This window comes from Cherax quadricarinatus, chromosome 24 (assembly GCF_038502225.1).
Source record: "Cherax quadricarinatus isolate ZL_2023a chromosome 24, ASM3850222v1, whole genome shotgun sequence".
In the NCBI taxonomy this organism is placed as follows: Eukaryota; Metazoa; Arthropoda; class Malacostraca; order Decapoda; family Parastacidae; genus Cherax; species Cherax quadricarinatus.
Window position 1 is genome coordinate 41,698,582 of NC_091315.1, and position 27,093 is coordinate 41,725,674.

At 37.2% G+C, this 27,093-nt stretch overlaps 1 protein-coding gene across 4 annotated transcripts; it reads left to right on the forward strand.

Moving 5' to 3' along the window:
* The first annotated feature begins 10,340 nt into the window (after positions 1 to 10,340).
* On the forward strand, positions 10,341 to 27,023 carry LOC128690969 (mitochondrial thiamine pyrophosphate carrier). 4 transcript variants are annotated; one of them, XM_070088428.1, is made up of 7 exons: positions 10,341 to 10,509; positions 15,279 to 15,431; positions 17,826 to 17,990; positions 18,139 to 18,307; positions 22,024 to 22,169; positions 26,001 to 26,074; positions 26,436 to 26,566. In XM_070088428.1, exons 1-6 carry the CDS (start codon positions 10,375 to 10,377, stop codon positions 26,028 to 26,030), a joined length of 798 nt encoding a protein of 265 aa, XP_069944529.1. In that variant the 5' UTR covers positions 10,341 to 10,374; the 3' UTR covers positions 26,031 to 26,074; positions 26,436 to 26,566. The 4 variants fall into 4 exon arrangements, with proteins under 4 accessions (XP_069944529.1, XP_069944528.1, XP_069944531.1 ...); XM_070088427.1 differs by lacking the exon at positions 26,001 to 26,074 and having other exon boundaries at positions 26,436 to 27,023; XM_070088430.1 differs by lacking the exons at positions 26,001 to 26,074; positions 26,436 to 26,566 and adding an exon at positions 25,641 to 25,925.
* Positions 27,024 to 27,093: the final 70 nt, after the last annotated feature.

A 27,093-nucleotide genomic window follows, 5' to 3' on the forward strand; every position in this document is an offset into this window, starting at 1 on the left:
AATATAGAGGACAAACATATGGAATATAGAGTAAAGAAAGCATCACTACAAGCTAGAAAAATTAAAAATGTTAATTTTAAATTTGAAAAATCTAAAATTTCCAAGAAGGGAAATATAAAAAAAATAAATTTTGGGGATAAGCGGGTTCTGGTTTAGATATAATTTTAAAATTTATATAAAATTTTTCAGGAATTTCAAAGGCCCCCAAGGAAAGGGCTAAAATTAAAAATTTAGTAATTTAAAATTACAAATTTTAAATTTTGGTTCCTGTAAAGCCAAAGGGAAAGGGGGGAAAAAAATTTAAAACCCCGGGGCGGGAAATTTTTCCCTTAAAAAAGGGCCCATTTTTGGCAAGAAAAACCCAAATGGGGTTTTTGGGTTTAATAAAAATTGGTACAGGGGAAGGGAAAATGTTAACCCTTAAAAAAAGGACCAAAAAAATTGGAAATGGAGAAAAAAAGGGCAATATCATGCCTAAAAAGGTTTTTGCAAATTCAAGGATTTTAAGTGTTTGAATTAAAGGGGAAATAAAAATTTTGGGAAATTTGGGGGGAGGATTGGGGAAATTTTTTTTTAAAAGGAGAGGGGGGGCTTGGGGGGGAAAAAAGGAAGGGGGAGGGGCAAAAAATTAAACAAAAAAATTTTTAAGGGGATTTAATTAGAAAACCAGAGTGGGGGAAAAAATGGGGACCAGAAAGGGGGGTAAAACAGAGGAAAAGATTTTTGGGGTTTTAGGCCTTTTTTTTTAAAAAAAAAGGGTAAACCCAGGGGAAGGGAGTCCTTTTCAAAAAAACCATATTTTTGAAAAACTCCGAGTTAAAATTGGGTTTTTGGGGTTTTGGGGTTTAACCGGGGGAAAATTGGGAGGTTTTTGGGGAATTTAAAAGGGGGGGTTAAAATATCCCGGGGAAGGGGGGTTTTGCCGGGGAATTTAAAAAATTTAATTTTGGAAGGGAAGAAAAGGGAAGGAGCCTTCCCTTCCTTTAAAGGGGTTTCCACCAAATGACCGCGAAGGCAGAGTTGACCTTAAGTTGGAAGGGGGTCATTAAGAGTAAAAAATGGTACGGCAAAGGGGCGGGGATTAGGCTTTAGATCTAAAAAATTTTTCCGGGATAAAATCCCTTAAAATTTTAAAAAGGTGGTTTAAAACGGAGACATTTTCAAACTTGAAACCCAAATATAACGGAAGGGAATTCCGGTTCAAAAGAAAAAAGGCCCAAATTGAAGGGGAAAAAATGCTTCCCCCCCAAAAACTTGGAAGGGGGAATTTTTTCCCAAAATTTAAATTCACCAAAGGTTAAATTTTTTTCTGGGGGGGAAAAACCCGGTCATACGGGGTTAAGTAAAAGTTTTCGGGGTAAACCAATTTTTCCTTTTAAAGGCAACCCACATTAAACTTCTGAGGAATTGCGGTCCCCTCTTAAAAAAAAAAAAATTACCCCTTTAAACTGGGGGCCCTTTCCAAAATTTTCGAAAGGGGGCCTAGGAAATTGGGAATTTAGAAATAAAAATTTTCCTTTTTAGTTGAAAGAATGGAATAAAAACTTAAAATCGTTTTGGGGAAACCGGGGAAAAGAGTGGGGGATTTCTTTTCGTTTCCTTTTCAAAAATTGGGTTGAAAATTTCCCTTTTAAAAATTGATATTTAAAAAGAGGGGAACTACAGAGGAGGGGGTTTTTCTAATAAAGAAAGGAGAGCCATTTAAACCTTCATACCGGGGACGGGTGAAAGCAAAAACCCGGGAATGGGTAAACCATGGGAATGTTGAAAAATGGTAAGGAAAACCGACCAAAAGGGGGGGCGCTTTAAGAAACCCGGGAATATTAATAATAAAAAGGGTTTTTGTTAGGGGTTTCTTTTTGTTTTTAAAAAAAGAAAAAAAAGGGAAATAAAAAAAAAAAAAAAAAAAAAAAAAAGGGGACAGGAAACCAGGGGGGACCCGGGGCCAAAAAATTCCCCCCTCCGGAAATTTCGAGGTAGTAAAGACAGAGGGGAAGTCCCCCCTTTTTAAATTTCAGGCCCCAGAAAAAGAAAATTTGGGGATAAAACCTGCTTCCCCCAAAAACCGGGTGGGGGGCCCGGATAAAAAAAAGTTTACCCCAGGTAAAATTGGGTTAAGAAGATTCCGTGAAAAAATTAAAAAGGGGGACTCGGGTTTTTACGGAAAAAGACTCCCACAAATTAAATTTTAGGAAAATTTTGGGGAAAAAGGGAAACCCCGGGCCAATGGGAAATATTTTTATAGGAAAAAGGGCCCTTTAGGCCCCTTTGAAAGGAAAAAGAAAAGGGCGGGTAAAAGGGGGAAAATAAGGGGGAGGGGAAGGGGAGGGGAGGGGGGGTTTTTTCCGGGGGGGAAAAAAAACACAATTTAAAAATGAAACCCCAAGGAAAACACAAATCCATAACTGTTTCTTACCCCCGAAGTTGGCCCAGTAAATTTTTTCCCATAGGGATGGTGTTAGCCGGGTGCAAAATTGTGAAATTAGACAGAGGGGAATAAAAAAAGGGGAAAAAAGTCCAAACCATTTTTTTTACCCCAAAGAACAAACCTGAGAGAGGGGAAATTTGAATCTGGACAATACGCCTTGATTTCCCGGGAGCCCTTAAACCATCCAGAATTGCCCACAATTACAGAATGGCTTGGACAAAAGGCTCGGGCTCATGAACTGGGAAGACACCAGAATTTAACTCCCCATAATGATAAAATTGCTGAGCAGAATTAAAATTTTTAAAAAAGGGGTCCCCCAAAACAACCCCAAAATTTATTCACTTTTTTTCCCCAAATCCCCCGGGTGAAGAAAGGTTTTTAAAAACCCCCTTTTTGGGGGATTGTTTTTAAATTTTAAAGGTGGGGGAAACCCAAAAATGTACCTAGTTTAAAATAAATTGTTTGTTTTAAAGCCCCTTTGTTTTGGGAAAAAATTAGAGATATCTTTTTAAAATTTTCAGAGAAAAGGGGTTTATGCCTTTATGGTTAAATTTTTAAAAAAAATTTTTCCTAAAGTTTTTTTTAAAAAGAGGCGGGGCCCGGGGATTGACCCCCCTTTGGGCCCCAAAGAACCTTTGACACTTAACCCCCCCAAAACCTTTTCTTTGGGGAGCATTTATTTGGTTTACACCCAGTCCATTCCTACTTAAAAGGAAAAAATGCACCCCAAAAATGTGGTAAAAAGTCCATTGAGAAAAGGTAATGAGAAAAAACAATTTTTATGTGGAAAATTTTCCCGGGGTGTGCCAACGGGGAAGAGGAACTGTTTGTTTTTAGGAGAGGTTAAAATACCGGGAGTTTACCGGGAGGGGTTCCCCGGGGTAAACGCCCCCCCCGGTCTGAGACCAGGCCCCCGGGATCAGGGGCCGGGATAAACCCCAGGGTTGCTGCTGGCGGGGCAAAAACCAACCTTGGGGCCACACCCCGGGTTGACCCGGGGGAACGATTTTAGGTGTTTTTGTCCCAACGAAAGACGGGGCCGGGGGGTCTTTTGGTAACCCCTTATGTGTGGGGAGGCAGTTGAACAGGTCCCGGGCCCCGGGAAAAGGTGTATGGTCTTTTAAGTGTTTGTGACACCCCTGCTTTTCATTGGGGAGGGTGCATGGGGCTGCCAAGCCTTTTGTTTTTAAATTGGGTGATTTTTTTTTCGGACTAGTCCCCAGGTTTTTTCCAGGTGTATATAATCATGATCCTCCTTCCTGCGTTCCGGGAATGGGTTTTGGGGGAACCTCAGCGTTTCCCAAAAATTGGGGGGTTTTATCCCCTTTATGCGCCGTGAAAAGTTCTTTTGTACATTTTCTGGGTTTTCAACTTCACTTCCTTAAAAGGGGTGCTGTTAAAAAAGGGCAGCAATATTCCAGCCTAAAAGAACAAGGACCGAAGGTCATCAGGGGCCGCCTTATTTTTTAAGGGGTTCTAAATTATCCACCCTGTTTTTTCAGCAGTCGATTGATCAATTTTATGGCCCTTTGGGAAAGGTAGATCCTCCGACGAAAATTTCCTAGGTTTTTTTGACGTTGGTGTTTCACTTTTTTGTGGCCAGAATTTTTTTGTACCTGATGAAGTTTTAAATTTTCCCCATGTTTACCATTTTCTGAGAAATTTGGGAAATTTCCCCCATCGTTGAACTTCATTTGTTTTCTGCAGCCCACTAAAAAGTTTTTGGTTGATGTCTGCCTGGGGGCTTTGCAGTTTTCGGCAAAGGGGGAACACTGTCATGCAGATTAAATTTCATCTCGGGGAAGACAGGTGGGGTGGCTGACACCCCCGGGCCTATGTCGGATATAAGGAGGGGGAAACAAGAGGGGAAAGCGAGTACTGTGCCTTGTGGGAACGGGAGCTTTTCACAGTAGCTGCCTGGATTTTTATTTGTTGAGGGCTACTCTCTTGTTTCTGTTAGTGAAAATTTAGATCCACGACCGATTTTTCCTTTATTTTTTACCCGAAAAATTTTTACGCCATGGTCACACTTTTCGAAGGTTTTTCCAAAGTCTTATATTTAATCTTTTTTTTTTCTTTTTAGTAATTTGGGCCCTTTTTTGTAGTGGTCCAATAGTTGAGACAGACAGGGGGACCTTTTAAAAAAACCCATGTTGCCTGGGTTGTGTTCCCTGATGGGTTTCAGTGGTGTTGATTTGCTTCTTAGGACCCTTTTAAAAGTTTTTATAAAGGGGGGGAATTTTACTTTTGGTCTGTAGTTTTTTGGTTGTTCTTTACCCCCCTTTGTGGAGGGGGGCCATGTCTTTTTTTTAGTAACTGGGGGGACGCCCCCGGTTGCTCCCTCTCCATAGGTTTTAAAGGCGATGGGGTTTTGCGTTTTTGGGATGCCCCTTGATTCCATGAGTCGGGCCCCCGGGGGAGAGTGCATGGGCATTATTTATCGCCTGTTAAAGTCATTTGGCGTCAGGATAACATCGGATAAGGCTGTTTAATCTTTTTTTAAAAATTTTCATTAAAAATTAATTTTTGATCTTCGCCCTCTAAATTTTTAAAATGGTTGGCTTAAAAACGGGAATATTTTGGGGGATTGGGGAAAGCTACCTTTTTGTTTTTCATCTGTGTAGGACCCATCTTGTTTAAGTAAAAGGGACGTTGTTTTTGTTTTTGTTTTTGGATAGGGGGAGAAAAATCCCTTTTTTCCTTTTGGGATTTCATTTATGGCTTTAGTTCTTTCCGGATTCCTGACCCCAAAGGGGTTTCCCTTGAATTGTTGGATGTTGCTATTTTCTGACCAGTGTCTCCCACCTTTTAAAGATAAAAGGGACCCCTTTTGCCCTCTGTTATTTTTTTCCGTCGCCTGAAAAGGGGAGCGCCTGTCTCTTTCTTTTTTTACATCTACTCCCCCTTTTTTCTTAGAGGAAAAAGTTTTGTATACATCGGGGTGCCCCCATTTAAATTTCTGTTCTAGGCATGTTGGGGTCGGGTTGCTTAGATATTTTCCCCAAACTATAAGTTTGGGACTTTTTTTAAGGGGCCCCCACTTTATGGTTAAAGTTGAATTTGGTGAATGCTCCTCGTGACAAATTTCCCCATTATTTTGGCCTGGGGCTAAAGGCATACAGGGCTGAACCTCAATTATGTTGTGATCTGAGTATATTGTTTTGATATGGGATATTTCTTATCGGATCGAAAAATCCCAAAGGGCCCAAATTCCCCTTTGGGGGGAAGGGAATAGAATTTTACAGATGCCCAAATAAAATTTCCAAGAGTCTTGCTTGCTGGAAATTTCCAAATTTTTTGACCCAAATTGGGTTTTTATTTCCCCCCTTACTATAAGAGGGGAAATTATTAATTCGGGAGCAAGGGGAAATTTTTAAATGTGCTTGTGATAAAATTTCTCCGGGGAATTTTTTTAAAGGGTGGGAGGGAATTTTGGTGATTCTAGAAAAATTTCAATTTTTTGAGTTCTCACGCCAGGTAACCAACCCAAAGGGGAAAAATGTCCCACTTTTTTTGTGATGTTTAAAAATTTGGGATGGAGGTTTTGTTTCCCCAAATTTTAATAGTGTTATTTCCTTGTTATGTCAAAGGGCAAAAAGTGTCTCCCAATTTCCGTACCCTTGCCTCATTAAACACCCATTTATGTTTTCAAATTGGGGCTAATTATATAAGAAAAAAATTGCAGGAAAAAAATTTTAGCGACACGAAATTTTTGGTCTGATAATGAGGTTTTCCTTAAAGGGTTTCTAATTTTGGAAGCATAAAATTTGGTACAAAAAAAAACAAGTCGCTAAATTAATCGGGATAAGAAAAAAATATTTGGGTCAGCATATGTTAACTTTTTAATATATACCTGGTGGGGGAGAATTCAGCTGTTTTTCGGTCTCAGGTTTACCTTATGTTAAATTTGTAAATGCTGTTCAGGGTTTTAAAAGGGCCCGGGGTTTTTAAATAAAACCCAGGGGCCTTTAAAAAGGCGTATATTGCTCCGTTAAAATTTCTGTGACCACCCCAATAGTTTGTCCCCCCTTTTGTATTTTTATAAATAGGTATTTTCTTTTAAAAATAATAAATAAAAAAGTTGGTTTTAAATTTTAAACAAGAAATATTTCCCTAAAAAATTTTCCCCCATCCTCTTGAAAATTGGGTAAAGAGGGAAAAAGGAGGGAAATTTTATGAAAAAAAGATTAAATTGTGATGGAAAAAAAAATTGTGAAAAGGTTCCATAAAGAAAAATTGGGGACACGAAAAACACTTTACTACGAAAAAAAAAGACTTGGGAGACAGACCCATCCCCCCAAAAAAGCAGGGGGGTCACTAGCACGGGTTAAAACCCTACAAAAGTGTCAGGGGCCCAAAACTGCCCCCAAATGCCTCCCAGCACACATAAGGGGGGTTACCAACAGACCCGGCAGTTTTTCGCTTTCCCCTGGAAAGCACCCAAAGTCAGTTCCTGATCAGCGGCCGGGGGCCCAAACTTTGGGTTTTCGGGAGCCAGGGAGCCCGCCCGGGTTTATCAGGCGTTTATCCCCGGGGGGCCTGGTCACAGACCGGGCCCCAAAGGGGACCCCCAAAATCTTAAATAAACTCCCGGTAACAAAATTAGGGCAGAAAGGAAAAATGCCGGAATTTGGGGATTATGCTAAAAAATATCTTTTCTGCCCCAAAAATCAATTAACAAATTTTTTTTTTCTAAATGCTCCCAAAAAAGTAATCATGGCAGGGACAAGATAATTTTTAAAATTTTATTAAGGGAAACCGGGTTCCCAAGGGCGGGGAAAAATGTAAAAGGGAAATTAAATCCTGTGTAATATGTCGCCCTGGATGCCAGATCCATATTACCCGGTCCTCCACCATTGTCCCCGGGAAAAAAAAATTGGGGTCGTTTTAAACGAACTCCGGCCCGGTTTCAATTTGGAAAAAACTGTAATATTTTCCAGAAATTCAAATTATATTGTAAAAAGATGGCCCCCACTGTATTTAATAATATTTATGTCCCAAAAAAACGGGAAAGGGCCCGCGTCTGCGCAGACGAGACTCCCATCTTGGTTTAAATTGGGTACAAAGTTAATTTTAATGGGGGAAAAAATTTTTGTGCTCAGAGGTTAAAAATTGGGGTTGACACCCCCTTTAAAAAGGGGAAGGAAATTGTTGGGTGTGCATTCCCATAACTTGAGATATCAAAGGGTTTGGGGAAAGACAGCTCCAGGAACCCTCAGATAAACCCCAGATTTGTGTATAATTTCCCAAAAAGGGTTTTTAAAAAAATTTAGTTGGGGAGGTGTTTCTGAGATGATAAACCAATATCCAGTCAAATTGGTAGTGATATTAAAAATATATTTTTCCTTTTTGTTATGTATATGTAATTTTTATATAATCATTTTTTAAAATACAGTCCACAAATTTATATATTTACCAGACCTATGTATGGATATTTCATTTTTAAATTTAAAGGTCCAAACCGGTTATGATAGTGGTAGGGATCGAAGGGGAAATTTTTTCAGCCTTAGGGGGGTCCCAAATTCCCCCTTGTCTATGTAAATTGATAAATAATAATTATCTTTGTTATCATTTTGTTATGTAATAATTAGTTACATTTGGGTAAATGCAATTTTCCACATTATTATTATTTTTATTATTATTAAACAAGCCATGAAATTTCTTTAGTATTAAAAGGTCTTTAAAACCTTTTGGGGTTAATGCCCTGTTTAGGTATGAAAATGATTTTTGAATTTCCCAAATCAATTTTTGAATTTCAAATCTTAATGTAATCTTCAAAGTTAAATTTTTTTTTGATTTCCCTTTTGGTCCCCAACCATTTAAGTCCCATATTTAAATTTTTTTAAAATAAATTTTAACCCTTTTAAAAAAGTTATTTATCTACCCCTTACTATAAAAGGGTTCCCCTTTTGGGCCAAGAAGTCCCCTCTTTTATTTTACTTTTTTAAAAAATTTGGTTCCCATTTTTAAAAAGGACTTTTTTTTGTTTTTCTTTTTAATTGTTCCCAAACTTAGAAAAAATTATCTATTTAAACCCCGTTTTTAATTAAAGGAAAAATAAAAATTAACAGCAAAAAACAAGGATTTTAAATGGAAATTTAATTTTTTAAAAAATTTTTAAGGAACTTAATGCCTCAAAATTTCTAAATTCCCTTTTTTTCCAATTTTTGGTATTTAATTTGAAACCCGGAAACCCCTTAGCTGTCAGGTTTGGTTCCCTTAAAACCCAACAAAAAAAATTTTGGGTGACCTGGTTATGCCAAAGTTGTTATTTTGGGGTGAAAAAAATTATAAAGGTTTAAAACAAATTTTACAAATCTCCTGAAAATCTAAAAGTTAAAACATTCCTTTATTTTAAAAATTTTTTGGGTTTTAATGTTTTCCCTAAAAAAGTTTTTACCCCGGGGAAATTAATAAAATTTCAAAGGACCCTTCGAATTAAAAAAAGGTAAATTTGTTAAAAAGGGGTTCCTTGGGGGTTTAAAAGAGACTATGTTTTATTTACCCCAAATTGGACCCTTTTTTCCCTTTAAAACAAACCAAAACGTTTTTAAAAATACCCCCTTTTTAAAATTTTTTAAAATACCCCAAGCACTACAAAAATACCCTTTAAACCCCAATTGGGGGGCAATTAAAAACTCGTTTTGTTTGGGCCCCGGTTAAACCGTTTTTCAAAAATTTTAATAATTTTTAAAAAAAAAACCCCCTTTTCAACCTTTTTTTAAAAAAAACAAAACCGGGGACTGAAAATTTCCCCGTAGTAACCCCAAAATTCCAAATTAAAAAACACCAATTTTTTAAAAAAAAAAAGGATGTTCCTCCGGACCCAAAAAAAAACCCCGCTTTAACCAACCCGCCCGTGGGGAAAAAATTTTTTAAAAAATTTTTAAAGGGGTATAAAAAAGGCCAAACCCCTTGAAACTGGCCAAAAAAATTCGTTTGGCCCAAAAACCCCAACCCCAAAAACAAACAAAAGAAAAGTTTTTATTAGGGCAAAATTGTAAAACCCAAGCCAAAACCCCCTTTTAATTATTTTAACCCAAAAAGCCCTTTTTCCCGAAAATGAAGTTAAATTTCAACCAAAAAAAGGGTTTTAATTACCCCCCTTATTGGTGCCAAATGTAAAAAACGGGAACACCTTTAAAAAATCGTTGTTTTTCCTTTCCCCCCCCCACAACCCCTCCAAAATCCCCCACCACGAAGGGCCCCAACCCAAATTGAAAAATGGCCAAAATTAAACAAAAAATTTAAAAATTTAATTAAAACAGTTCTCACCTTTTAAAAATTCTTTCAATTTAAACCCTTAAAAAATTGTTTTTTCACTCTAAACATAATTTAATTTTTAAAAGGGAAAAGAAAACTGGGGGACTTTAATTAAAAACCCAAAAACTTACCATGCGGGGCCCCTCAAAGGGCAATTTAGGAAGTCCCCCATAACCCCTTTTTTCCCCGAAAAGGGCCCAAAAGGGGCAAAAGGGGCAAACCTTATCAACCAGGACATTTGACGGAAATATTTGGCCCCCTTTTTTTCTCCCCTTTCTAAAGCCTTTGGAAATTCTTTAAACCCCCCCCTTTTTCAGGTGACACTCATAGTTTTTCCCGGAAGCTTTTAAAGTTTAAATTTTTTTATAGTGCCATCTGTTCCCTACATCTACCTGCTTCCTTCTTCCACAACCACCACAACCTCCTCCTGCCTTTACCTACTGTAATGTTGCACACCAAGTCTGATATGCATGTGAACAACAATGTAAAAAGTAATGTGCGAGTTCTACTTACTTTTCATAAACTTAAAATTGTTTTTCTCACCTATATTTATTACTCTCAATTTTATGCTGTATGGGAATTGAGACTTGGATGAGGACTCTACCAAAATCCCAACTATACACATGTCAGCCTGAACAAGTGTCAATTTAGAAGTTCTATAATTTCTGTTTCTTGATAGGGTAATGGTGAGCCATGTTGGGTACAAGGACAACCAGGAGCATTTGACTGCCAAGGATCATGCATTTGCCGGTGCTGTTAGCGGGTTTCTTACTCGGGGCTTTCTACAGCCTTTGGATGTTCTTAAAATTCGATTTCAGGTGAGTACTCATAGTACTGAAGCTTTTAAATGTTTAATTTTTTTTATATATGCTAGTGCACTCAGCGCACACACTGAGGTCTGGGGATCAATCCCCAGTATGGATGGAAACATTAGGACATGTTTCCATAAAACACTGCTGTGTTGCATGGGTACTTAATGGAGATGTAGGAGTAAGGAATACACTCGTTGGACAGTTGGTACACGTATATTGGCAGAGTCTTGAGGGGAGTGTAGCCCAGCCTACCTGTTTTCGGTTGTATCCTGAGGACAGAGTGAGGGCGAGACCACTCATACCCTACTCACATGGGCATAGCCTGGTGATGTCACAGACTAGTCACTGAGCCTAGCTGAAGGGATCCTATATATATATATATATATATTATATATTTATATATATATATTTATATATATTTATATTATGGGTGGTACAACTTACGATATATTACACAAGTATTACATAGGAATTTAGTAACCCTACTGACAGCTGTCCATGTTTGCCCATCAGTGAAATAGGTACCTCGATGTTAGTCAGCTGGTGTGGGTCGCATCCTGAGACAAAATTGACCTAAATTGTCCGAAATGCTCTGTCACTGATGTCAACTAGGTCTCTATACCTTGTAAATGCACTTGTAGAAATAAAGATTATTATTATTATTCTTTTCAAAACTCTGGCCGTCTCCTGCTGAGGGTGGGTGATCCAAAAAAGAAAGAAACACTTTCACCATCATTCACCCATAATCAGTCTTTGCAGAGGCACGAAGATATGACATTTCAGATGTCACTCCAAATAGCAAATATCCCAAACCCCTCCTTTAACCCTTTGACTGTTTTCGACGTATAAATACGTCTTACGAGCCAATGTTTCTGACGTATATATACTCAATAATTCTAGCGGCTTCAAATCAAGTGGGAGAAAGCTGGTAGGCCCACATGTGAGAGAATGGGTCTGTGTGGTCAGTGTGCACCACATAAAAAAAATCCTTCAGCACACATTGCGTAATGAGAAAAAAAAAACTCTGATCGTTTTTTTGGAATAAAACGCCGACTTTGAGGTGTATTTTCGTATAGTATTTATCGTTGTATTCGCATTTTCATGGTCTTAGGTGATAAAATGGAAAACATATTACAGAAATAGAGATGATTTTCATTACTTTTACGATGAAAACGACCTTGAAACTGAGCTCAAAGTAGCGGAAATGTTCGATTTTTACCAATGTTCAAGAGTACATAAATCACACCACACGTCCAATACACGTCAACTGGGGAGTCTAATATTCTTTCACTAGTGCACTGATATTATTTATACCATTTTTACAATAATGCAGTCGTCTGCATAACAGTAAATTTTGTATTTTTTTGTATGAATAAAAAATCAAAATAGAAAGCAATAATAATATAAGAGGGGCCTAGAGATGTGACTAATGAACAGAGCATATGTTATTTTAGTGCCACGAATGTCTACCTTGTTTATTCTGGACCCTATTTTGAAATTGGCATCTTTTTTATTTTGCGTGAAATTGGCCAAATTGCCAATTTCTGACCACCATATTGGGTAGTCCAAATTAGTAAATGGGAGGTTTCTTGTACTCAGCTGATAGATAAAATGGAGTTCTAAAGAAATAGCTATGAGTTTGGTCAACTGGAACAATGGAATTGGCTGAAAATTGGGCTCAAAGTCGGCGAAATCGCCGATACGCATATGTCGCCGAGACCGCTAACTTCGCGGGAGCATAATTCCACGAGTTTTCGACCAAATTTCGAACTTTTGGTGTCATTACCATCGGGAAAAGATTCTCTATCATTTCATAAGAAAAAATAATTTTTTTTTTTTTTCAAAAATTGAGCGACATAGAATGACAGTTTCAGAGAGGGGCCTGAAACAGTCAAAGGGTTAAAGTGTAGGCATTGTACTTCCCGCCTCCAGGACTCAAGTCTCACTAACTGGGTTTTCCTGAATCCCTTCACAAAATATTCCCCTGTTCACACTCCAACAGCTTGTCAAGTCCCATAAACCATTAGCCTCCACTCACTCCTAATACACTCATACATGCCTGCTGTATGTCCAAGCCCCTTGCACACAAAACCTCTTTTACCCCTCCTTCCATCCTTTCCTAGGACAACCCCTACCCCTCCACTGCAGATTTATACACACTACAAGTCGTCATATTTTGCTCCATCCTCTCGAAATGACCAACCCACCTCAACAACCCCTCCTCAGTCCTCTGAATAATACTTTTAATAACTCCACACCTAATTTACACAAAATGAATTTTCTGCATAATAATTACACCATGCATTGTCCTTAGGCACGACATCTCTTTTAGACTCCATGATGAGGCATCAATAAGTAACTTCACAACAGAGCGAAGTATAGCTGACTGGCCTACAGACTTTTCCAGTGGTATCAGTGATTGGATAGACATATTTCTTAACAAATTACTTAGAGTATATGACACATTGTCCCATTAAAACAAAACACATTACGAATAAATGATTAGGTTACCCGTGGCTTACTGACAGCATACTATGATCCAATAAGAAGAAATATCAGTATGAAAAACAATGTAGACAGGGCTTAATTAGCAAAGATATTATTAAACATTACGCATCAGTCCTCGCCAAACTAATAAGAAAGGCTAAGCAATTGTACTATTCTAATAGATTCACTGAAACAAGAGGAAATATAAAAAAGACCTGGAAGACACTACAATTCTGGGCACCTACAAACTGAAAAAACTATGGATATTGTCCTACTTAAACCGAACGAACCACAAGTACAGTGGACCCCCGCTTAACAGTCACCTCTCAATGCGACCAATTATGTAAGTGTATTTATGTAAGTGCGTTTGTACGTGTATGTTTGGGGGTCTGAAATGGACTAATCTACTTCACAATATTCCTTATGGGAACAAATTTGGTCAGTACTGGCACCTGAACATAATTCTGGAATGAAAAAATATCGTTAACCGGGGGTCCACTATACAGCCTGTTGATACAGTTAACAAGATAAATGACTTTTTCTCAACCATAGGACCAAATCTCGCCAGTAAAATCTCAGGCGCCAATGCCTGAGCGAATGATTACTTAGATGGGAATTTCCCAAGTTCCTTCTGTCTTACACCAACTGAGCCCACAGAAGTCACCATGATTATTAAGTCTCCTGAACCAATGACTCTACAAGCATTTCAGAACTACTGTTAAAAAATACCTTATCTCCCTAACTCGCCCCATCATCAGTTAACTGTGTGAAAACGACACATACTATTTTCAGTGTCGTGAACACACATCCATAACAAAATAGACTTGCTCTCATTATCTGTAATTCTCCCAATGTAAACATAAAATTCCTAATCTTAAGTTAGTCCTAAGTTTGCCTAAAATGCATATTCCAACAATATAGGAGCTTTTGATTACAGAAACAGCATATCATGCCAAGATAAAAACCATTCCCATTACTAAATTATACTAATTGTAATACTCTTATATGTTTTGTACTACCTCACTGTTACCAATCTTATTAATGTTTAACATTTTAATTACTTATTACACTAATATGCAATAATAAATATTAAAATGTACTGCTCCATAACCTGTGTCAATATAGAATCATCATAAGAATAAGGATTAGTCTGTCCAAAATGCCAAGGCATGCTAGCGGCTTTCTTTGTAATTTTTTTTTTCAACAAATCAGCCGTATCCCACCGAAGCAGGTGGCTCAAAAAGGAAAATGAAAGTTTTTCTTTTTAACTTTAGTAATGTATACAGGAGAAGGGGTTACTTGCTCCTGGCATTTTAGTTGCCTCTAACGACACACATGACTTACGGAGGAAGAATTCTGTTCCACTTCCCCATCAAGATAAGAGGAAATAAACAAGAACAATAACTAGTAAGAAAATAGAAGAAAAACCCAGAGGGGTGTGTATATATATGCTTGTACATGCAGGTGTAGTGTGACCTAAGTGTAAGTAGAAGTAGCAAGACATACCTGAAATCTTCATGTTTATAGAAACAGAAAAAAGACACCAGCAATCCTACCATCATGTAAAACAATGACAGGCTTGTGTGTTACTCACTTGGCAGGAAGGTTGTACCTCCCTTGGTGGTTGCTGTGTGCCAACCTACTACCTAGGCTTATTATTATTATTTTTATTATTACAGATCTTTATATTGCTGTGAATACTGTGTGCTATCTTTTATCATACAATATTGTAAAAATTTATTCATAATTACTTTGGAAACTAATAAATCTTAAAATACCATAGTAGCAGTGAATTGTTTATAATACAGCCTCTCCTCACTTAATGACAGAGTTCTGTTCCTAAGATCACGTCTGCAAACAAATTCGTTGCTAAGTGAGGAACATACTATAATGGTAGTTGGTTTGTGTCGACTATCTTTGACATTGTTTTAATGTCACTTTGCACCTTTTTTAACATTTCTGGTATATTTTTAAAATGTTTATACAGTAGTGTACTGTATATTGTAGTAAACAGAATAAAGGAAATCAGCTCTGATATACATTATTTAGGTATGCATACTGGTCAGAGTCCGTCGTAAGTCCAAGGTGTCGGTAAACAGTACGCCACTAAGTGAGGAGAGGCTGTATATAGTATTTTTAATATAGGTTTGTGTGTACAGTACAGACATTTAATTTTCATGAACAGTTTTGCTTTTATGGATCTATATGTTGCATTGTGACTTGCATATGTTGCAGCAGCTTCATGAAAGTAATGTGACAAGGACTGATAATGAAATTTTGCCATACAGTTACAAGTGGAGTCGACATTACGACGTGGTGGTGGTCTTTACCATGGAGTCATACAGAGTGCTGTCGTAATAGTGCGCAGTGAGGGCCTAACTGCTCTCTGGAAGGGACATGTACCTGCCCAAGCCCTGAGTATCTGCTTTGGAGTAGCACAGGTGAAATTTTTCCATTGTTAACATAAATATGGTATGCTGTATATCCTTCTACATTTTTTCATGCCTAAATAATATTTATTAATATTTCGAGTTATTGAGCTGTTAGGAGACATCATAGAGCATGATAAAAGTTAAAGTATAAAATTTTCCAAATTGTTTTTTTTTAAAAATTAATTTATGTTAGTCCATATAGTAGTTACTGTTATTTTACTGTAGAGTATGGAATAGTTCCTTCAGGGTTTAAGTACACATAGTATTATGGATACCGGCAGTGGCGGTCCTGGCATTTTTGTTGCCCTAGGCGAGATTGTGCAAAGGTGTACCTGCTTCCAGCAACAGTACACCTTATGCCTCCCTCTCTCTTCTGGTGCAATAAAACACACATTGTCTTTGAAGTATAAAGCACCCCCTTCATATATTGTTTTGAGCTTCAGGTAGGAAAAAATCGTCTTTAAACAAAGACCACAATATGGATAAATATTGTAAGAATAGTAATGAAACACACTATAATGATTCCAAAATACAGCATAGGTGCAAACAAAATAAAATTTCCAAAATGTATTGCACACAATTGATAAACACTAATGGTAGCTTACTCCAGCAATTGCTTATCACTACAAAGTAATGCATAGATCACCCTAAAATATGAGTAAATTACCACCCTAATATCCAAGAATTCTTGATTATATATCCTAGATTTTGCAAAATTTCAACTTGCCTCCAATTTTACTTCAAAGAAGCTCAAATTATTCTCATAACGGATATATTACCCTATTGCAGAAGGACTGGCACCTCTTTGGAAAAAAAAGTCACTCCTTGAAAAACCTATGATTTTATGGCATGTTGAAGTTGGCAAAAAAAAATGATTGATCATTAGCAACAGTGGTATAAATGCAGCAGCATTATTTACTTTTTACAATTCATTGAGCCCAAATTATGATTGTTTTTCAGTTTGTTATTGTTTAACACTATGTACATTAGTTCCTTTTATTACATAGTTGTTTTTACTGCTCTAGTCTTTTAACACTATGTACAAGGAATTCTCATGATACAGTATTACAATTGTTTCAAGGTGTAATACTTATCAAAACATGGAAATAAGTCTCATATTTTCACTATATATTGTGTTATCATAGGTTAATAATTGTTACATATTTATTTTGGTTTGAGGAAATAGCTTGGGTTATATAAACAATGTAATTTCTTTGTGTCCATAACACCCGAGTGCCTTCAAGACCACTGTAAAAAATATATTTACAAGGAGATCTAAATATATTACAATTGTATAAAAGTGTAATACTCATTAAAACTTGGAAATAAGTCATGTTGACTCTATTGGTTAAATCTCGATTGTATGCTTTTTGGCTGAATTTACCTTTTTTTTTTTAAGCACCCACCAAGGCAGTGACCAGAAAAAAAAAAACTTTCATCATTCATACTGTTCTTCTGTTGGTATCAGGAAATGGAATGAATAAGGCATCTTCCTGTCAGTTTCACACACTTTTTTGCTGGTAGGGAAGCTGGTGGTGGAACAACAGATTCTGGTTTCATTGTTTACTTGCTAGTCATGTTGTGTTACCCATGATGCACTACATGGACTTGTCTGGGCTTAGATTTTTCTCAAAGGTACGAAGAGGTAGCAGGAGACACGAATAATGACTAAAGTAAAAAATATTGGCAGCTGACATTTTTGAAACCATAAAAAATTGTGCATACTAGTGCATCAGACACACAATCATCACTTGTGTACTAGGACGTTGGACACAGTTCAAAGGTTAATATCAGCTAACAGGATAGGGGTATACTGTTTCACAACATAAAATACAGTGAACATGCAAATAAACCACCATGTAAGGTAGAATCAGTTATGGCAGACTGTTTCAATGTAAAGTATAATACAAACTTTTTCAAGGAAAGCACATAAGAATAAATACCCTCAGAGCAGTGGGAGTCAGAGGCATGTGGGGTAAAGGAAACTAATTGATGATAGTGTTGGTTGTAGGAGTCACTTGTCAAGAACATGAAGTGATCAGCCTCTGCAGCACAAACATGATCAGAGATTTTACAATTTTAAAAACTCCTGTTTTGCTTTTTGGTCACAGCATATAAACATGTCTAATAAAGAGACATAATAGGCATGTCAGGATGGTGGTAGAGTACACTGTTTTAAATGGCATGAAACCATTTTTTTTTCCATACCAGGACTGATTTTGTTATACAGTACAGTAGTAGTAGTTTTATTTACATACAAAAGTACTGTAAACATTAGTTTTATCAGAATGAATTAGTTTAAAGTTTGATTTAATGTGACCTTCATCTTTGTTTTAACTTTTATTTGTAAGAGAATGCTGAAAATATTGAACCTTGGGCTTAGTGTGGAGATGTCTTCCACAGTTCTGGAGCTATGCAGTTCTGACCAAAACAGCTAATGAACATGGCATTGGCGAGAGATACTCAATTCATGGGGTGTGTGGAGCATTGGCGGGAACATGTGGCACACTTGCATCTTTTCCATGTGACATTGTACGGACGAGACTCATCGCACAGGGAACTCCCAAGGTACTCTCAAGCTACTAACTAGTAAATTCAGGGCAGAGAACATGAATAAAATTGTGATAAATAAAGTCTGCAGTCATCAAAGCAGATTTGACCTGTGTTCATTTCCGAGATTTGAAATAGAGTACTGAATAATGATTTATTTGAGCAGCGCTACAATGGGATGGTGGATGCCTGGAGAAAGCTGTTACATCAAGAAGGAATACTGAGTCTTTGGCGAGGCTTGGTGCCCACCTTGGCCATGACTGCTCCATACACTGGTCTTACCTTTTATTTCTACAATGCTTTCTTCATTTTAGCTTCCAAGAGCTTTGGAGATGGTAAGAGAATATCTATTTATCAGACCCCTGTTTTTACACTCTGGGATCTGCCACTGACTCTGTCATTTTATTCTCACTCCCTCTCAAAAGTAAATTTATATTCACCCTAATTTCTCAGGCAGGTTTATTGTAATACATATTTTCACAGTACAGTACAACTAGTAGGAATACTTACATCAGTTTAGGGTTATTTGCAAGTCTTTCCAAATACTCTGAAAATAGTCTACACCTTTAGGTGTTAAAAGACAAAAATGGCAGCCATTAACCCTTTCATTGTCGGTCCTGTAATATTATGGAAAGCCAGTGTTGGTCTCGTAATATTATGGCAAATCAGTGTCAGTCCTGTAATAGTATGCCAAAATTCTAGTGGCTTCAAATCTTGCAGGAGAAAGCTGGTAGGCCTACATATGAGAGAATGGGTCTGAGTGGTCAGTGTGCGCAGTATAAAAAAAATCCTGCAGTGCATAATGAGAAAACAACTCCGACCATGTTTTTTGTTTAAAACAGCGACCTTGCGGTGTATTTCCATACGGTATTTATGGTTGTAATCTCGTTTCTTGGTCTCATTTGATAGAATGGAAGATATATTACAGAACTAGAGATGATTTTGAATGGTTTACAGACTAAAAGTACCTCAAAATTGAGCACAAAGTAGTGGAAATGTTCGATTTTTGCCGATGTTCAAGAGTAAACAAATCACGTCACGCTTCCAATACATGTCATCTGGTGGTTCTTATATGATTTTACAAATGCGCTGATATTATTTATACCGTTTTTACAATAATGCAGTAGTCTGCATAACAGTAAATCTATGTTTTGTGTGAATAAAAATTCAGAATGGAAAGCAAGTATAATGTAAGAGGGGCCTGGAGACATGACTAATGAAGAGAGAAAATGTTATTTTAGTGCGAGGAATGTTTGTGTTGTAAATTCTGGACCCTATTTTAAAATTGGCCTTGAATTGTGTATGAAATTGGCCAAATTACCAATTTCTGATCACTTTATTGGGTAGTTGAAATCTGTAAATGGGTAGTTTCTTGTACTCACTTAGTAGAACAAAAGGAGTTCTAGTGAAATAACTATGAGTTGGGGTGGGTGGAACAATGGAATTGGCAGAAAATAGGGCTCAAAGTGGGCAAAATCAGTGATGCGTAAATATCTCCGAGACTACTAACTTCGCGAGAGTGTAATTCTGTAAGTTTTCCATCATATTTCATACTTTTGTGTCATTACCATCAGGAATCATTTCATTAATTTTTTTATTTAATTCTTTGACACTGAGAGCAAGTTTGTGAGCAGGGATCTTGACAATGAAAGGGTTAAGTACTTGCTTTTAAACAAGAAAATTTTAATTATCTATTTGTACCTACAGGAACAGAGCTATACTTGTGGTATTCCATCCTCAATTATTTGTTCATATAATTTTATTAAAATCTCCAGTAGTTAAAGCGGTTGCTACATTTTCTTGTAATTCATTTCATTGTTCTGCAACATTTGTGAAGAAAAATTTCCTGGTATGCATTCAGCTTCCCGTTTTACTTAGTTTCCAACTGCATATTGCCTTTTTTTTTTTTTTTTCCTCCTTCCCTCTTGGAAGTGCAAAAAAAAAAAATTCTAATCTTTCATGTCTGTTTATGACCTATTAGCCAGGGTGGGCATCTTAAGTGCTTTCAGCTTTTCATTCTAACTTGTATGTTTTAACTGTGATAACCATTTTATAGCTCTTTGGATCTTTTCCAACTTTTGCATGTGTTGCCTGAGGTGTGGGCACCACACCACTGCTGCATATTTCAACTTTAGCCTGATGTGTTTTAAACAGTTTCTTAGCATTTCTTCATTCGTATACAGTAGGGCCCCGCTTTACGGCGTTTCACCATACAGCGTTCCGCTAATATGGTGATTTCAAATTATGACAAAAACTTGCTATATGGCTCCTGGTCTTTCTAATATGGTGTGCCCCACCTGGTTTGTTTACATTCTCTGAGTATATATCTATTATATCTGTAAACTTTCCAAAATTTCCAGTGTTTTAAAGTTATTGCATATATTATGTCCTCTGATAATTATACTTATGTGTACTTGTACCTAAATATACTTACACACTGTGCTGGCATGCAGGTACACATTAATATCACTAAGAGTCTCTCTACTCTTGATGCCATATTAATAATAATACGTAATCTCTTGGGCGCATTAAATGTTGTATATGACATTAATATAGATATTTCCATCCATAGTCTTTCATCCATATTAATAATTTACCTTTCATTCCTCCTAGGTTTTAAAGATTCCAAAATACACTCGTGGGAAACTATCTAAAGCTTTCTTAAAATCTAGATAAATACAATCCATTCTGTCCTTAAGGAATCTGTGTACAGTAGCAATTGCTACTACACCAGTAAAAATGCATCCTGATAAGGATATGCTTGCAGCACAGGTTTAACACGTTCAACATGCCAAACGAGTTGTTTCCCGTACAGGTTGGCCATCATTAATCCGGTTCCATCAGTTATCTGGCACTAATTTTGGCTAGCATAATTTCAAATTTCCAGGGTTGCCACACAGACCTGCTGCTACTGTTTGGTGGCGCTACTTGCTGCATAAGTCGTTCAAATTTCTTTTTCTCCATTTATTGTTATAACCTGCTCACTTTTAGCCTTAGCCATGGTTCCCATGAATAAAAGAAATGCTTTTTGTTGTGTAAATCACATACACCGTACATTGTCCATAAAACATAAGGTGGCTTTGAAGATACTGTCGGTCACCATGAGCTCAACTCGCTCATATAAGCTGTGACTGGTAAATTTGGGCCTACATATGAGAGAAGAGGTCTGTGTGGTAAGTGTGCACTATATAAACAAAAAATCTTGCAGCACGCAGTGCATAATGAGAAAAAACAGTGACCGTGCTTTTGGTATAAAACAGCGACTTTGTGGTGTATTTTTGTATGGTTGTATTCTCGTTTTTTGGTCTCATTTGATAGAATGGAAGACATATTACAGAGATAGATATAATTTTGATTGGTTTCACACTGGAAAGTACCTTAAAATTGAGCTCAAAGTACAGGAAATAGAGGAAATGTTTGACTTTTGCCAATATTCAATACGTGTCCAACTGGCTGGTCTCATATGCAGTCACAAATGGGTTGACATTATTTACACAATTATTACAGTAATGCAGTAGTCTGCATAACAAGCAAGCGTAATATAAGAGGGGCCTGGAGATGTGACTGATGAACAGAGAAAGTTATTTTAATGCTAGGAATATCTGCATTGTTTATTCTAGATCCTATTTTGAAATTGGCATCTTGAAATTTGTGTGAAATTGGCCAAATTACCAATTTCTAACCATTTTATTGGGTAATTGAAATAGGTAAATGGGCGATTTCCTGTACTCAAGCAACAGAACGGAAGGAATGCATGCAAAATAGCTCTGAGTTTGGTAGACTGGAACAATGGAATGGGTCAAAAATAGGGTGTAAAGTGGGTGAAATCACTGATGTGTAAATATTGCCATTGGGTTAAGTGTAGTCTAACCTAATCACTCTGTAATCTGGCAAAATCACTAATCCGGTACCCTACAGGTCCCGATTATGCTGAATTAGTGATGATCACCCTGTATAGTATGTTAAGAAATTACTGTTTTTTTTAAGCTTATCTCAGTGTTGATCTTTTTAAACATTCATAATTCTTAAAATTGGTAATGACTTACTACAGGTGGTGAGGTGCCATGGTTAAGCTCAAGTGCAGTTAGTGGGGTAGCATCTGGAGTGTGTGCCAAGGTGTGCATCTACCCTCTGGATGTGCTCAAGAAGAGGATACAAATTCGGGGCTTTGAGGAAGCCCGCAGGCAGTTTGGCAAGGTTTGTTCTGAATATGTCGATGAAGTTTATAATTGCAAGGGCCAAGACATTTATATTTTTAAGTTTTGTACAGTAAACTACTGATTAAGACTAGATCTGTTAGGACATTTTCTTTAAATGAAGGTTGAAAATTTGCGGTGTTATTTAGAAGATTGTGATGCCATGATGTTAATTTGTGATGGTACAAATTTAAGGAAAAAGTATGGAATGTCATGGGAGTTTTCCTCTCTGCCTCATGGCCAGCCTATGGGTCAAACCATTGTCTTTACATTGGAATGTCTAGTCACACTTAATGTATACAACCTCCCATGCCTTGGTTCTCCATGCATCCCATTCCATAATCTTTTTTGTGTTAGTGAATTAATTTTTGATCTTTTCATCATCATGTCTCGTGTCTGGATAGTAGATTGCTTCACACTTGATAATTCCTGTACTCATCCAGAATTCCTAATGGAATGTTTTTCCACCAAATACTTATTTAATACAACCACTGGATCATGGAATTATTAGGACATTTAAGTTATAACTACACATACCAGATGATGCAGAAACTTGTTGCAGCAGTGGATGCTGACTGAGACCTTAGAGTAAGAGACTTTTGGCATAAATTTATTATAGCAGATGCCATCAGCTACATCAAAAGCACATGAAGCAAATTGCTCCAGTCAGCATTAAATGCAAAGTGGGAAAAATTATGGCTTAGTGGTGAATAATTTCACAGGATTTTTCCTCAGTTGAGAGCCAGGTTCAGAAAATTGTTCACCTGGCAAGTGAGGGCCTTGAAGATATGCATAATGTGAATGAGCTCTTAGAATACGAGAAAGAAAAAAGTCCAAAGGAAATGTTGGCAGAGCTCAGTGCCCAGATACAAGGGTGACAGATAACAGACTAAGATGAGGAAGAACCTGAAGAAAAACATTTAACATTGCAACAGTTATATGAGAATTCCATGTTACTGATTAAGCTGCAAATTTTTTTGCTGAAGAGGATGCTGACAAAGCTAGAAGCACTGCTCTGAAATTGGGTCTGGAGCACCCAATGATACCTTACCATCAGCTGCATAAAGTAGTGCAGGGTAAAACAGACTAAAGACACATTGCAGAATTCTCCAGTACTCAGGTACAACCATCAACATCAGTGCAAGAACCTCAGCCATCCACCTCAACTAACAATCCAAAATCTTCCATCTTGGCCCAGTAGGGCCGTACCAGCAGCTAGCAATCAGAATTTAATGGAAATATTATTTATGTAACACCTGTAGTGTTACATAAATAATAACATTTTTAGTATATTTTTAAATGTTTATACAGTAGTGTACTGTACAGAGGAACCTTGACTTACGAGTGCCCCAACATACGAGTTTTTAGAGTTACAAGCCGTCACTCGGTCGATTTTTTGCTCTGAGTTACGAGCCAAAATCTGAGTTATGAGCAAGCTTCAGAACGCCGCCACTAGTTCGCACAGCGAACACCACAACATCCACTCAGCAGTGCATGTGTTTACCTCAATGTGGAAGCATTTCTCTTGTGTTGTGCTTGCATTATGTGCAGTTATTTTTGCCGAATTTCTTTTTTCTAACCATGGGTCCTAAGAAAGTAAGTGCAAAGGACAGTGCTGAGATGAAAAAGAGGATGATGTCCATTGCATTAAAGAATGAAATCATAGATATACATGAGCGAGGTGTGCGGGTTGTGAACTTGGCCATGCAGTACTAGCGTAGCACTTCTACGATATGTATGATACTAAAGCAGGAGTTGATAAAGGCTATAATGCCAACCAAGTATATAGCAAGTAGCCTGTCTTTTCCACCCTCCACCTCTGCCAGCATCTGTTCTCCAAGGTACACTTTATAAAACCAGTTTATTTCTTTACATTCTCTATTATAGGTAGTAGGTTGGTAGACAGCAACTGCCCAGGGAGGTACTACCGTCCTGCCAAGTTAGTGTAAAACGGAAACCTGTAATTGTTTTACATGATGGTAGGATTGCTGGTGTCCTTTTTCGATCTCATAAACATGCAAGATTTCAGGTACGTCTTGCTTACACTTAGGTCACACTACACATACATGTTCAAGCATATATATACACACCCCTCTGGGTTTTCTTCTATTTTCTTTCTAGTTCTTGTTCTTGTTTATTTTCTCTTATCTCCATGGGGAAGTGGAACAGAATTCTTCCTCAATAAGCCATGCATGTTGTAAGAGGTGACTAAAATGCCGGGAGCAAGGGTCTAGTAACCCCTTCTTCTGTATAAATTACCAAATTGAAAAAGAAACTTTTGTTTCTCTTTTTGGGCCACCCTGCCTTGGTGGGATACGGCCGGTGCGTCAGAAGAAAAGAAGATATACACACACACAGTGGATCCTCGGTTATCGGCCGTAATCTGTTCCAGAAGCTCGGCCGAAAGCCAAAATAATAATTCCCATAAGAATTAATGTAATTACAATTAATCTGTTTCAGACAAAAATATTCACCAAAAATTTTTTTTTAACAATTAAATCAGTATTTATTACATACCTTTATTGAAGAATAATGCTGGCTTCTGGAATGCCTGCTACTTCCTGCATGCCTGTTACTCCTTGCATGCCTGTTACACTTCCTTGCATGCCTGTTACACTTCCTTGCATGCCAGTTACACTTCCTGCATGCCTGCTACACTTCCTGCATGTCTGCTACATTCCCTGCATGCCCGTTACACTCCCTGCATGCCTGATACACTTCCTGCATGCCTGATACACTTCCTGCATGCCTACTACACTTCCTGCATGCCTGCTACACTCCCTGCATGCCTGCTACACTTCATGCTTAAATTCCATGGTTTCTCACTTTCTTTACCACAGGAACTTTACTAGGAACCTTCTTTGGAGCCATGGTTACTTATTTTGTAGTTGCACTGCAGAAAACCAAAAAAAACAATGGAAAACAAGCGAAATGTTAGGATGTATGAGCAGAAGCATCCTCACGCACCGAAAGACACAGCCAAACTGACGCTCAAGCGGCCCCAGCCGGTGCACGGACATATCCGAAACGGCTGATCACTGAAATAACTGCCAATCACCGGGAACCAAAAAACTGGCCGATCACCGAGTTGGCCAATAACAGGAACAGCCGATAACAGAGGGTCCACTATAGTATAGAGTATGTATATATATTTACAATTATGAGACCTAAAAATATTTGCCATTTTTGGTGGTCTGACATACATAATTTTATTTTTTGATTAGATGCCATTTTCAAAAATGTAATTACCATTTTAATTGGCGGTCAGCTGGGTTTTCATCCAAGTCACCCTGCCTTGGAGAACATCGTTAAGGTATAGAGAGAATAAAAGCAATGGAATAATTGCTCTTGATAGCTGGAATCCAGTGCTTTATTCATTTTCTATTTGTTAATTATAATTAGTGCAGCACTTAGGCACCTATCCCATGAGTTGTTATAAGTGTGTATTTGTAATAGTAATTGTATGTTTCAGTGCATATAATGTGCCCCTCCTACCTCTGAAGTCAGCCTCTCAAGGGAGGTTCTTCACTGCTAGTGAAGGGCTCTTGATTCAAGCATTTGTACCTGCACTTCTCTTCCTTGGATTGAATTTGAATGCCTCCCATTTTCCCCAGGAGCTGTATGACTTCCTAAGGGATTTGCTATTTCCCCACGAATGTAATAATAATACCTCTGAACTCAGGAAAAGCTTTTTGCTGGACTTGGCTTAATAATGATGAAATGTTTAAGCTATTTTCAAATTTTTTTTTTTTTTTTTTTAAGAATGAACAATTATTTGTTGAAAATCTTATTAAAGAAAGTGTTTTTTTCATATCTGAGTGTCCCCTTTCAGATCAGAAACATTTGTCTTGCACTGTTCTAGTCACCAATCAACCAGTGCTTTGTAATATTTTATCTTCTGCCAATGTAATTATAAATTTGTATGTACTTAATTTTTGTTTCAAATTATATCTGATAAATTTCCTATTTTTGTTTTTGCTTAACACACATTTATTTAATATCCCACATAGGAAGTACTGTTCTGTATTTACTTTATTATTTTAACTTGAGAATTCTCTGAAGTGATTCATAATTTTGTTTAACTCATTCCTGTCACAAAATACAAATAAAACACTACTTAAGATATATAAGTGAAAGGCTGTCAGTTGTTATATAATACATAGAACAAAAGGCTTGTGTACCATTTTTTTTTTATATTTGTTTATCATATGTGAACTTTTTTCTTTTACTATCGAGAGCTTATCTTAAGATTGTTGTTATGTTTCAGGTGGTTGTGTACCCGAATGCTTGGAAATGTATCGTGCAAATGTGGAAGGAAGAGGGTATCTTAGGCTGTTATAAGGGGTTGTGGCCATCCATGTTGAAAAGTGGATGTGCTTCAGGAAGTATATTTATAACATATGAAGCTACTTGCCATTTTCTTGCTCATATTCATAGTAGTAGAGAGAACAATGATATAAGATAGTATAAAATTAAATATTGTAGTTTATGCCTTTCCCAGCTACTACCTAATGTGCAAGTGATAATGCATTAAATTATATGCCTGCAAACAATTCGTTTTGGTATGGAAATGCTCTGTCATATCATTACCAGTGGTATGTTAGTTAAAAACCTTTGGTTTCTGTGCTGTAAAAAATAACCTTGATATCAAGTTTGGAGTTTCCTTATAATTGTATAAAACAGGTTTGAATAAGCTTTCTTTGCAGATGTCATGTGATGTTCACTGGACTGTATGGTACACTGAATGAGAATAACTATCCCAGTCTACACAAAAGTGAGGGAATGCAAAATTAATGCATTGTTTGGGGGATACTAAAGAAATGTTGTAAATATTGTAAATAGAGGGTAATTCATCTGTCTGGTATTATTTAAACCTTGCTATTTAACAGTAATCTTTGTTTATGCTGGAAATTATATCCTGGACA